The following is a 13,314-nucleotide window of genomic DNA, read 5'->3' on the forward strand; positions in this document are numbered from 1 at the left end:
TGCAGAATACTAACATGAATTCTTTACAGACAAATGGAAAAACTGGTAGAAGCTGATGTCGGGGAAGATCAGTTTGGATTCCGTAGAAATGTTGGAACACGTGAGACAATACTGACCCTACGACTTATCTTAGAAAATGGATTAAGGAAAGGCAAACCTACGTTTCTAGCATTTGTAGGCTTAGAGAAAGCTTTTGACAATGTTGACTGGAATACTCTCTTTCAAATTCTGAAGGTGGCAGGGGTAAAATACAGGGAGCGAAAGGTTAGTTACAATTTGTACAGAAACCAGTTGGCAGTCATAAGAGTCGAGGGGCATGAAAGGGAAGCAGTGGTTGGGAAGGGAGTGAGACAGGGCTGTAGCCTATCTCCGATGTTATTCAATCTGTATATTGAGCACACAGTGAAGGAAACAAAAGAAAAATTCGGAGTAGGAATTAAAATCCATGGAGATGAAATAAAAACTTTGAGGTTCGCTGATGACATTGTAATTCTGTCAGAGACAGAAAAGGAGCTGGAAGAGCAGCTGAATGGAATGGACATTATCTTGAAAGGAGGATATAAGATGAACATCAACAAAAGCAAAACGAGGATAATGGAATGTAGTCAAATTAAATCAGGTGATGCTGCAGGAATTAGATTAGGGAATGAGTCACTTAAAGTGGTAAAGGAGTTTTGCTATTTGGGGAGCAAAATAACTGATGATGGTCGAAGTAGAGAGGATATAAAATGTAGACTGGCAATGGCAAGGAAAGCGTTTCTGAAGAGGAGAAATTTGTTAACATCGAGTTTAGATTTAAACGTCAGGAAGTCGTTTCTGAATGTATTTGTATGGAGTGTAGCCTTGTATGGAAGTGAAACGTGGATGATAAATAGTTTAGAAAAGAAGAGAATAGAAGTGTTCAAAATGTGGTGTTACAGAAGAATGCTGAAGATTAGATGGATAAATCACATAACTAATGAGGAGGTATTGAATATAATTTTAGAGAAGAGGAGTTTGTGGCACAACTTGTCTAGAAGAAGGGATTGGTTGGTAGGGCATATTCTGAGACATCAAGGGATCACCAATGTAGTATTGGAGGGAAGTGTGTAGGGCAAAAATCGTAGAGGGACACCAAGAGATGAATACACTAAACAGATTCAGAAGGATATAGGTTGCAGTAGGTACTGGGAGATGATGAAGCTTGCACAGGATAAAGTAGCATCGAGAGCTGCATCAAGCCAGTCTCTGGACTGAAGACCACAACAACAACAACAACAACAACAAGTGCTAACTGTGTAAAATAACCTATTTTAGTCAGTTGGAGATGAAGTTCTAAGTTTTGGAAGCAATGACTGTGTTATAGTAGTAAAGGCAAGGAAAAGTGTGTTATGAGAATACAAGGAAAGGAGAAATTTCTCAGCCCTACTCAAACTGATAAAATGAAATTTTAGTTTTGTTATGTTGGTATCTCATGCAAAATATGTCAGTCAGGCTTCAGCTTTATCTGCAGCTTAGATTTGTTCACACAGTGTTTTTACACTAATAATATCCTTGACCACCCTGAAGTACTCGACATCTTGCACCATTGGAAAAGCGACAGGATTGCAAATTGTCATGCCATACCACACCACACCACAACTCTCCTCTCCTCTCCAGTCAGTTACTGTCTAATTTCTGTGTTGTTTAGCACTTTCAAGACTTTTTGCGGGGTAGCCGACTCCAAATGTCTGTTGCACACAGTTCCGTACACAGTCTTCACTCGGAAAGCAGTTGAGATGGATCAGCACTCTCAGACAGCAGCAGTTCCTGACAAGTTTGAAACCAATTGTTATTAACAAGGCACGTCTTCAGTTCCTGTTAGAACCATTTTACAGCCACTGTACTTATGCTGTGTTACATGGCTCTGAGTAATACTCCATTCCTTTCAGAAATGTTGGACAGTCCATGTTGATACACCAAAAAGTTTGACATCTTCACTCGCCATGTGGTCATGGACATGTCCAAACATGATGGCTCATTTCTTCCATTTTGTCACATCCCCCATCATCCCAAGTTATTACCCTGATTTAATACAACCTGGAGACACATACACACCATTTCATTGCAGTAGAGGATCGTATGACCTATTGGTGGTAGTAATTCTACACCATATGTTCTAGAGTGACCAGTGTGCTCTTTTAAGTAGGTGATGAATATTTTGTCCAGTGAGCCTAAATTTTATTTGACAGACTAAGATTATGGGTACTCTTTGTGAAAGATGGTTGTTACATTTGTTGAATGCTGACCACACAAAAAAGTGAAAATTACTCATCAGTGTTAGGACCACTGTAAAAATAATCCTGTTGCTTTTGTGCGCTGATTTGTGTCTTTGAATGAAACATGGGTCCACCACTACAATACTGAAGTGAAAGAACAAAACAAGTGGTGTTGATCCAAAAAAGATGAAGTGTGTCTCATCTGCCATGACCCTTATGGTCAGTGATATCTGGAATGCAAAAGAGATTCTTCTTGTTAATTACTTGCCAAATATCAAAACATTAACTGGCAAATACATTGTGCACTTTGTGGACCATTGGATGGAAAAAATATATCAGAACAAATGTAAATTGCAAAATAAATAAAAATGAAGATCTTTAATCAGGGCAATACAGCTCCTCCCGAAAGTTATTTACCATTATGAAAACTAATGGATCTAAAGTACAAATTGTTATAACACTAAAATTATGAACAACAGAAATTGGAACACTCACATAAATATTATTATAGAGAATGCCAACCAAAGATTGCATTATTGGCAGAACACTTACAAGACGCAATAGGTCTACTAAAGAGATTGGCTACACTATACTTGCCTGTCCTCTGCTGGAGTGTTGCTGCTCAGTATGGGATGTGTACTAGATAGGATTGATGGAGGACACCAAAAAAGTTCAAGGAAGGGCAGCTTGTTTTGTCTTATTGCGAAACAAGGGAGAGAGTGTCACAGATATGTTATGCAAGTTGGGGTGCCAATCATTAAAACAATGGTGTTTTTATTTCTGGTGATATCTTTTCACAAAATTTCTCCTCCAAATGCAAAAATATTTTGTTGGTGGCAACCTATGTGGGAAGAAATGATGATCAAAAGAAATTATAGAAATCAGAGCTCGCTTGGAAAGATTTAAGTGTTCATTTTTCCTGCACTCTTTTAGAGTGGAATGGTAGAGAAATTATGCCCCATCTGCAGAGAACATTATCGAAGGTGATCGTAGCTTCTTTGAATGTCTGATTCCCACCCTGGCTTACTACTGACTGCAACAAAATTCTGTTTCCACATGTTTCCTTGCAATGGCATTACGCCACATCTTGAATATCCGAGCGCAATTGGTTGTTATCGACTGCCCTCATCTGCTGCTGCTATCACCCTATGGTGGAAGACTGGTTCATATCTTCAACACCAGACTCCAGATGTCATTAAATTTCATGCTCTCATCCTTCCTGTCAAAATTCCTGGTATGTTTTACTACCTCTATGGCCTCTCTGTACAGCCTCTCATGGTATCCGCTTGTGGCTACCAGTACTTGATTACTACCAAAATGCATGTGGTAGTTTTCTGCTGCAAAGCAACAAGCTGGCCACAACGGCTGATCCATCAGTCTTCCCTCTTCTGTAGTTACCCTTGTGCTCTTCTGGTTGTTTTTGTTGTAGAATCACTATTCACTATGGTTCCGTTCAATGAAGTGTTGCAGCAACTGTCAGACTTTTCCTTCCGATATTGCAGAACTGTTTAAATGTTGCCTCACAACCACTTATTTCAAATGGAATGATGATTTCTATGAACAGATGGATCGTGTCACTATGGGGAGCCCCTTAAGCTCACCTATAGTGAACCTCTTTGTGGAAAAATTCGAGGATCAGGCATTGGAAACTGGAACAAGAAACTGAATGTTTAGTTCTGGCATATGGATGGTATGTTTGCTTTGTGGCATCATGGCGGGGAGAAACTGGGTCATTTTCATGAACATCTCAACGGAATCAATCTGAAGATTCAGTTTATCGTGGAGGAAGAGGCAGGTAGAAGGTTAAATTTTCTTGGTGTGCTAGTTTTGAAGGAATAAGATGGTAGCTTGGGCCACATGGTTTACTGGAAACCCATGCACACAGACTGTTTACCTACACCAAGATTCAAAGCACCATCCACAACAAAAGTAAGGTATCATAAAAACAATGGCGGATAGAGCAATGAAAATCTGCGAACAAGAGCTGCTTGATGCAGAATTAATATATCTCTCCAGTGCGTTACTCAAGAACGCTTATTCATTCGCTGAGGTAAAAAGACTGTTAAGATCACCATGTAAAAATCATAGCAAAGCTCAAGTGCCAGTGAAATTGAAAGTTTTCCTGTCTTTCATTAAGGACATTACTAACCACATAGGAAAAAATCTTGAAAAAGTGGAACATCGCTGTAATCTACAAACTCACCTGGAAGTTACAATATCACTTAAAATCGGCCAAGGATGTTCACCAGCCACTGGAAAAAGCTGAAATTGATAGGATTCCATGTAGTTGTGGGGAGGTGTACATGACTACTATAAAAAGAACGGTCAAAAATGATTAGAACAGCACAAGGGCAGGTGCAGAAGAGGCGAGATTGACAGATTAGCTGTTTCAGAACATGTGGGCAGCCAGGAGATCACCATATTCATTTTTATAGGATTAAAGTTCTGGCAGCCACAAGTGGATACCATGAAATGCTATACAGAGACGCCATAGAGATTGTAGAACATCCCAGGAATTTCAGTAGGGAGAAAGCCATGAAACTGAATGAGATCTGGTTTCCGCCGCTGAAGGTGTATACCAGTCTTCCACCATGGGCTGATAGCAACAGCAGACAGTGGAAGTCAATAATGGTCAGTTGTGCTCAGGTACTCTAAATACGTCATGTCACACCACTGCACAGAAGTGGAATTTTGCTGCAGTCAGTAGAGAGCCAGGTTGTGAATCAGACATTCAAAGAAGCTACAATCCCCATTGAAAATTTCCGCCACAGATGGGGTAGAAATGTTGGGTTTTAATGTAAAATCCATTCGACCACAACATAAGAGCACAGAATGTTTTATTAATTGTGACATTTCCAGCTGTGAAAGTTTACATTCTACAGATCCACCTTGTTTACCATAATCTTCACTCTTTGGCTTCCACCTATTCCCACATTAGTTGGGAGAGGTTTTGAATCTAATGAAGGGTTTATGGTAGCCATAGATAAATATTTTGCAGACTTTTGGGGTTGCAATAATTGTGGAGAAAGTCTCTTGATCTAAAAGGAGATTATGTTGAAAAGTGTGAATTTTCTACCTAGTAAAACACATTATTTGTCTGCCAAACCAATAAATTTTCTTTTTGTTCTTTTGGATTATGTTACTTTAACATCAAAGAGTGTGAGAAAAATATTGGAAAATATTTTTTCTGAGACTCATACATAAACAACCACAGCTACAATTGAGGTACGGAAATATTAAACGAGATGTTTGAAAATGATTTAAACTGTGGTTGGCAAAGTAGATACAGTCCTTTGTTATTCTTCATTCTGTATTCTTCTTAATCTTGTCTCATATCCTTCCTATACATTCATGTGATACTGGGGAAAAATCTTACCCTCCTTTACCAATTGATATTTTTTCATGGATTCTGTAGAATTGCTAATTATGATGGATTTTAGAATTTCCATTGCCATTTTCCATTGTGATATATTTAACCTTGACTGGCTACAGCAGCAATCCAGCAATATGATTGAGATGTAGAGGCCTCTGTGTTATTACTACTATTTAAAATCTTTGGCCTTTGCATAAGTAGCTACCAGATGTTTTTTAAGGATGACGTGAAAATATTTGTGTCTCCTGGAATGAGCTTATATTGTAGAAGGAAACAGTGTTAATGTGAAATCCTTCACATTATTTTCTCTCTTTCACATACCTTCTAGTTCCTACCAAATGCCAAATCTAACCCAGTGATGTATGGGGTTGTTGGTACTGTGAGCCACAAACCCCTCAGTGTGACTACCTAAGGGTAGAAAAAAAAGTTTCCAGACTTTTTTTCACAAGTAATCATTTCATGTAACAAATGTGATTACTACAATATATTTTTACAGAAGTGTCATTTCCATGATTTAATTTTAAATCTGACACTCAATTTATTTCACAGTTACCTTAAGTTTGGCTCAGTTTTAGTTGTGGACAGTCAGGAAACTTGACTCCTGATTGTCATTTGTCAAATGGTTCGTATTTTTTTATTGGTTAATATTCATTATTATTACAGAGACATAGAGACTGTGTTGAAAAACAGTGTCATGTGCCTATGTCACTTTGAAGTGTAGTGCAGCATTCAATAAAAATTGGTCTTCATATTAATGTGTAAGTTACTTTTTGAAGGCCCCTTGTATATTTCAGAATGGAAGATCTAATAACTCACCTTTCAGATCTGCATTTAGTTACTCGGAAGGAAATGTTCTGAGCATATTTTGTTGCTTGAACAACAAATATGTTGATTTTCAAAGTTAACCTATAAGTGCAGTTTTAATAGTTAATCTCCATCCAGTAATGTTTATGTTATGGTAACCAATTGAAGAATTATTTGTATGTTGCTCCTGTTGTGGAAAGAAGAGTACGTGTACAATTTTGCATTGCAGTGTGTTAGTGTAATTTTATTATTTTCTGGAAAAATGTGTGCTACTGTGAATATTATATTTTATTCATCAGTTTCTGTCTTTATACAAAGTAATGTGAAGTGGATGTATCAGTATAATGAAACTGTTGGATGGCAGGGGGGTGAGGGGAACGGGGCGGGGGGGGGGAGGGGGGGGGCAGCTCACCCCTTCATGTTTGTCTCTCAGCTTGTCCCTCCAACTGAAGGGTCCGTCTCATACTGGGCTGGGTGATTTGCGTTTCTGTGCAACCTCCACCAGACTATCCCCATTTCCTCCCTGCAGTAGCAACATATAGTTCCAAAAACTAAAATGGTTTAGTGTACTTGTGTATCTGTCTATTGGCAGCACTAAAATGTTCACCTCCTGAGGGTGTGAACTAGCCAGTGACTGTGTCTTATCATTTTATAGTTTTCTCAAGTGAATTTAACTTTTAATATAATTTACTATAAGTCAGTTACACATTTTTTTTATGTGCTCCAGGTCAAGGTACTTTCATGCACTGGTCAGAAAGTTTCATTGTCAATGAAAGACGTAGACCAAGAAACAGGAGAAGACCTGAATCCTACGGGTAACAATCTGCTTCTTAATAAGGACAGGTAAGATCAGATATTTATCATATGTAGTTATTTTACATGTCATTGCCTTCATCATCTACATAAAAACTGGTTATATCTTTAAGATTTTGCTTTTCACTAGAGTTATATATCATATTTGCAATTATTGTAAATACAGGATGTTTGACAGCCTAAAGATTTCTAGCCTTGAACTTTATGCATCCTCTTCCACTGCTTTCATACATTGCTTCTGTACAGTGTATGTCTTAGGAAACATGAAGAGCAATCTGGCTCTTCTTCTTTCCCTTTTGTTTACTTAAGAACTGAAATTGTACCAGTGCACCATCATTTTTGCTATGCATTACCAGTGAACAGAATGGAAGAAACACACATTTTAGTATTAATAGCACAGTGAACATTACACTGGATGTACAGAAAAACACTGACAACTCTCAGTGTGTTGTGCAGGATGGCAAACTGGTCAATTTTTTAAAGAGAAAACTCCTGCCCAGAAATGCATAGTTTTGACCCTGTGAAGCATCTCAGTGTGAGAATGGTGGTGGCCAGAGTTTCTTCTTAAACTTAGCAAGCAGATTAAGACTGTGTACCAGTCCTGGATTGAAACTTTGGACCTTTTCCTTTCACAAGCAAGTACTCTACCAACTGAGCTGTCCAGGCACAGCTTTACTTCCATCACTACCTCACCTTCAACCTAGTCCTAGAAGGTCAAAAGGAGAACTTCTGTGGAGTTTGGAAGGTAAGAAATGAGATATGGTAGAATTAAAGCTGTGAGGGAAGATTATAAGTTGTGCACAGATAGCTCAGTCAATAGAGAAGTGGTCTGTGAAAGGCAAAGGTCCCAGGTTCAAGTCCTGGTCTAGCACACAGTTTTAATCTACCAGAAAGTTTCAGATCAGTGCACACTCTGCTGCAGGGTGATAATTCATCCATTCTTCTTTGATTGTTTTGTGTTCTGAGTAATGCAAAGCAGTAGCCAAAGTTTAAGAAAGACACATGGACACCTATTAGTCTACCTACGCATGCACTACATCTTTCAGTGAGCATTTGTTCTCATCATAATTGGATACTTGTGTTCTGTACCAGTGCAGTACTGTTGTGACATTACAAGAGCATCACAGTGAACAATGTGCTGCCGGCATGCAGCAGAATTGATGTCAGTCACATAGTTGATGCCTGATTGTATGCGGAAACATTTCTGAATAGAAATACCATGTATCATTTATTGTTCGAAGCACTTGAGAGAAGAATAAGAGAGACAGAAAACTTGTAGGTAACTACTGTATTTTCTGCCTGGAGTGTTTCGAGAATTGCAACATGAATGTACAGGAGAGTTTCTTTTCAGTGCATGCTACATTTTAGTGTGCACACAGTAGTACTGCATGCTGTTGAAAAATTTACTGGACATATGGCAGGACTTTTGAATATTATATCAATTATTCTGCAATTCTGTTCTGTATCAGGTGTAAAAACCCTGAAATTGGCTACTTGCATAGGTCAAACAGTTGATACTGAGGAGGGCATTTTGAAACACCTCAAAGAGGAACGACCCACTAGCACTTGCTGAGTGGTGTGAGCACTGGGCATGTTTCATGTAAATGCGTGAAATGTTGACTACGATAAGTACGTCATCCATACCATCTGCAGAAAGTTCAGGCAACAGTAGTGGGGGGTTATTAAGAATGAGTACAGCTTGTGCAATGGTATTCACAATGCCACATACTTAGATTACATTTCTCCACTGTGGTGTTGTTCAACAATGAATGTATGTTCACTAAGGAGAGGATAGTAAATGCTCACACTTGAGCAGACAGAAATCCAGGTGTGCTGGGAGGTTAGAAGTAACGAGGTCCAGCTTAGTCTCTACATTGTATGCAACCAAGTTGTGAGTCCAAAATTTGAACCTATTTTGTAATTTACTGTGCTGTGGGGTGCCATTGTGTCTCTTAAGAAAATGAACACGTCACCATGTCCAATCTGTTCTCAAAATTTGACGCCCCACATGGCTCAAATAGTTCATTTCCGAACAGGAGTCCCCTCCTGAAAAAGACCAGTTTACCAAACCCCACAACACATTAAGCATTGTTTGTGTTTTCTCTGTATGCCCTATAGTTAATGTACTGTTACTATAATAATTACTATTATATTCAACTGCGTTCCTCTCTGACATAAAACCACACAATTTCTTCAGTGTTGCCATTGTGTTCCACTCATCATTTCAGTGAATTACAGTTTGTTATTCCTTGACATTATTATTTCCATAGGTTGACAGTATAATTGCAAAAAATGAAATAATTAATAAAGAACAGTGTCAGGGTATAACTATTGGGCAGTGTGTCCAGACTCAAGGGAATTTATGAGTAATAGTAAAGAGTTAGAAACTGATGGTGACATGGTTTTTGAAATTCCACAGGCTAAGAGTTTCTCAGTTTGTCTTCCAAGTTTGCTGGTGAGTGTGAGATTTCTATGTACTTCTGCAAAAGTTTAACCATATTTGCCAAAGAAATTTCCTGCCGTCAAAAAGCTTCATTTGTATCTGTGCAAACTAAATAAACTTGGTATATTGAGGCATGTCTTAATATGGCCTACAGCTGCTTGAGAAGATACTGTTAAGGGGATAACAACCTGTGCAATGTAGTGGGCACTGGTTGCTTTGCCCTGCAGAAACATCAAACGGGACTGTGAGCTGTAACTGATGCCTCCCACCATGAAGCCTGTGAGTCACGGACAAATGCACTCCAGAAAAAGCCGTTCACCACATCTATACTATGCATGTGTACGTCCATCACTTGCATGTAAACAGAACATGCTCTCATCACTGATGACAATAGGGTGCCATTCTACTCTTCAGTTGTTCTTTCAGGACTTTAGAGTAGCTGTGCTCATCAGTCATGGTGTCAGTGCTAGCAGTCTTTCCAGAGGCACACGTATCCTAGTCTTGCTGCAAGCAGAGGGTTAGTGGTCCTTGGTGACGCAGCATTTGCAGCATGTGCTCCTTTTTCTTTCTTGGGTGATATTCAGGTGGCCACTGCTGCTGACATGTCAATCTTGATGTGCATTTGCACTTCACGGACATTGAGAACTTGGTATAAGGGTATGGGAATGTTCCACAGATCACTTCTGCAAGCAGTGACATGCCACCGATACTTTATGCCCAACATGTTTGGCAATTTGTAGAAGGTGCTTTTTTTTAACATTGTATTACAGGCATCTAATTGTTGTTCACCACTATCTTGTTATGTGAATTGGTGATTACAGTAGGGGCTGTAATACACAGAGGAACTGGAATTCTGTTAAAATGTCATGGTCACCTACTATAGCACAGGACTGAGTTTGTGATAGTTGGGCATTGTATGTTTATAAAAATTTTCTTGTTGTTCAGTTCAATTTACAATTTTAAATCCATCTTGTATGTGGAAAACATATGCCAACACAGTAACCTGAGTGGACAAAGTGCCATTTACATTAGTCGAGTCAAGTATGATCATAATTTCTTCTTCTTCTCATAAGCACTTTATTCACCTCAGTAGAGATAAATATTCACAAAAGCAGCAGAACAGTCATATAAATCAACCACAAAAACTTTTTAAGTCTACCACTTGTCTATGGGATGGTCCTCCTGTCCAACAACACTACTAAAAAAGCAAGATATTTCCAGTAGCGAGAATCTTCTGTTGGTTCCAGAATTTGGTCATTCTTCAAACCTTTTAAAGCCACTTATTTGTCTTTGTGATAACATAGTTGTAATTAACATATTCTTCAAGACTTCAAACAGGGAAAAAAAACACATGCAGAAATATGATGTACAATTACTGGAAACAAGGTTTGTCCAGACAGTGGTCTAAAAAAGACAAATGCTATAAGAGAGGAGTTGTAAGGAACAGTGAATTAACAAGTTATATTTTATTTCTGAAACATTTTTCTTGTATGATTTGTAATGCATTTTATTGCCAGCTAGTCATTTTCCTGCAGCTCTCCCCATGTATACATTCAACACATATATTAAACACACTTCCTCCTCTTCCCTCTTGCTGTGTCCACCTCTTCTTCCCTCTGTCTGTCCACCTCATCTACCCACCTCTATCTTTTTGTCTCCTCCTCCCCACTCTGTATCTTCATCTCCTTCTCCCCCTCTCTTTGTTCATTTCCTCCTCCCCATTGTTCTGCCCATCCCCTTCTCTATCCATCTCAACATGCCCCAGCCGTGTTCATCAGTACATGTTGCCCTTGCAGTACAGTTCAATAAACCATGGTGATACTACTCCCACACTGCAGAGCAAGGCAGGCTACACATCGGAGGGGGGGGGGGGGGAGTCATGAAAATCATGTTTGCCCCTGACATATAGGCTGCCATACAAAGCTGGTCAATAAAGCAGGCCATGGCCAATATTACTCCAGCACATCACACCTGTCTTGCAGGGCAGCCTGCTTGTCAGGGCCTGGAAAACTCTCTTGTCCATGACATGTAGGCTGCCCTGCAAAGCAGGTTGGTTCGGTAGGTCAACAGGTGAACTCCATTCGTAGTCCACGAAAAACTTTAGGGCCACCCATAAGCTGCTGTTTATTAAACTGTCCAGTCAAATCAATGTCTATTGCTCTCAGTGTCTTATACACTGGAGCAGTGCGCCGCCAGCGACAACGATACGCTCGTCGCAAAGGCATTGCTGAGGCACGTTAACACAAAGTGAACCAAAGACTGAAAAGAAAAGTTTGTGCCAGTATCTCCTCTCCTATTAGAGCTTGGAGATTATGAGGTGTGCTGTTTCTGTGCCAAATTTGTTTATAATTGATCCTAGGGGCATGGGAGGAAATCCTGGATATATTTACACTCTGCTTTCTATTTACAACAGACAATAGTAGTCTCCCACCACCACTCATCATTCCAAATTGTCTGTATGTATGAGTATCATCTTTTTATAATCCACAGACCTGAGCTTGCATCCCCTGTTGGCACTGTAATTTTTCCTGGCATATAAAGTAGTTTTAATTTTTGACACTATTTTGTGTACATGAAAAAATCAGATTACATCATAGTTAGCATCTACATTTACCTACATACTCAGGGTTGCCACAAGTTCTGGAACTCAGGGAATATCAGAGAAATCAGTGCAATATTAGGGAAATTTGAAAAGAACACTGGAAAAATCTTGTTTTTGTCTCAGTAGATGAAATGATTTGTTTACTGAGATGTCATGCATAGTCGCTGGCTGGATGCAGCTGAGTACATGCACTGCTTCCCTATTCCGTCATTCTTACTGCTTCTCCCCTTCCTACCATTCCACTCAGCTTGCAGTCAGTGCTGCCACTACTTCTTGCTGCTAGCCTAGCAGCTGCCAGCAAGAGGCAGGGAGATGTGAGGAGTGGTTTGTTTGGATGTGATTCTCAGAGACTGTTGAACAGCAGCCAGAGGCAGCAGTTATATGTGCATGAGTTGTGTTTGAGTGCTTATGTGAAAGTGTTTGTGCGCTCATTTTCTGACATGGCTATGGCTAAAAATTTAGTTGTGAAAGTGTGATTGTCTTTTCTGTGTGCCTGTTCGGCTCCACGAATGTCTTCATGGTGCCTTGTTACGTATCCTCATTAGTATTAATTCTCAGAGTATTCACACAAGTTATCTGTTGTATGGATTGATCACCACAATTTCATTTCCTCAATGTGGTGTCTGTGACACATGGCCACACGAGTGGAGTTCCACGATGGGCCAAAACTGCAGGCCATTTCTGCGGGTATCTCTAAAGGATCAGGCCTGCCAGTGAATTTCAGGAACCGCGACTGTCTCATCAGAAGTACATTGTACAGTGCGGCGTTTTATAGACATTTTATTTATGCTTGTACATTTTGGCACTTTGAAAGTAGTTCATATATTAGAAAGTATGTTCGGCCACCGGGTTGCAAGTCTTTGTTCAGGTGATGCCACAATGGGCGACCTGCACGTCTGTGATCATGAAATGATGATGAGGCAACACAACACCTTGTCCATGACCGGAGAAAATCTCCAACCCGGCCAGGAATCGAACCCGGGCCTGCTGCATGGTAGGCAAACACGTTACCACTCAGCTAAGCGGGCGGTCACACAGTACC

At 39.7% G+C, this 13,314-nt stretch overlaps 1 protein-coding gene across 1 annotated transcript in view; it reads left to right on the forward strand.

The window, feature by feature from the left end:
• LOC126251599 (ATP-dependent RNA helicase DHX8) overlaps window positions 1–13,314 on the forward strand; it is a 136,951-nt gene that overhangs the window by 25,912 nt on the left and 97,725 nt on the right. Inside the window, exon 6 of the mRNA XM_049952132.1 lies at window positions 7,142–7,257. Within this exon, the coding sequence (XP_049808089.1) occupies window positions 7,142–7,257 (116 nt within the window). The remainder of the gene's footprint in view (window positions 1–7,141; window positions 7,258–13,314) is intronic.

The sequence above is a fragment of the Schistocerca nitens genome, chromosome 4 (genome assembly GCF_023898315.1).
Source record: "Schistocerca nitens isolate TAMUIC-IGC-003100 chromosome 4, iqSchNite1.1, whole genome shotgun sequence".
Classification (NCBI taxonomy): domain Eukaryota; kingdom Metazoa; phylum Arthropoda; class Insecta; order Orthoptera; family Acrididae; genus Schistocerca; species Schistocerca nitens.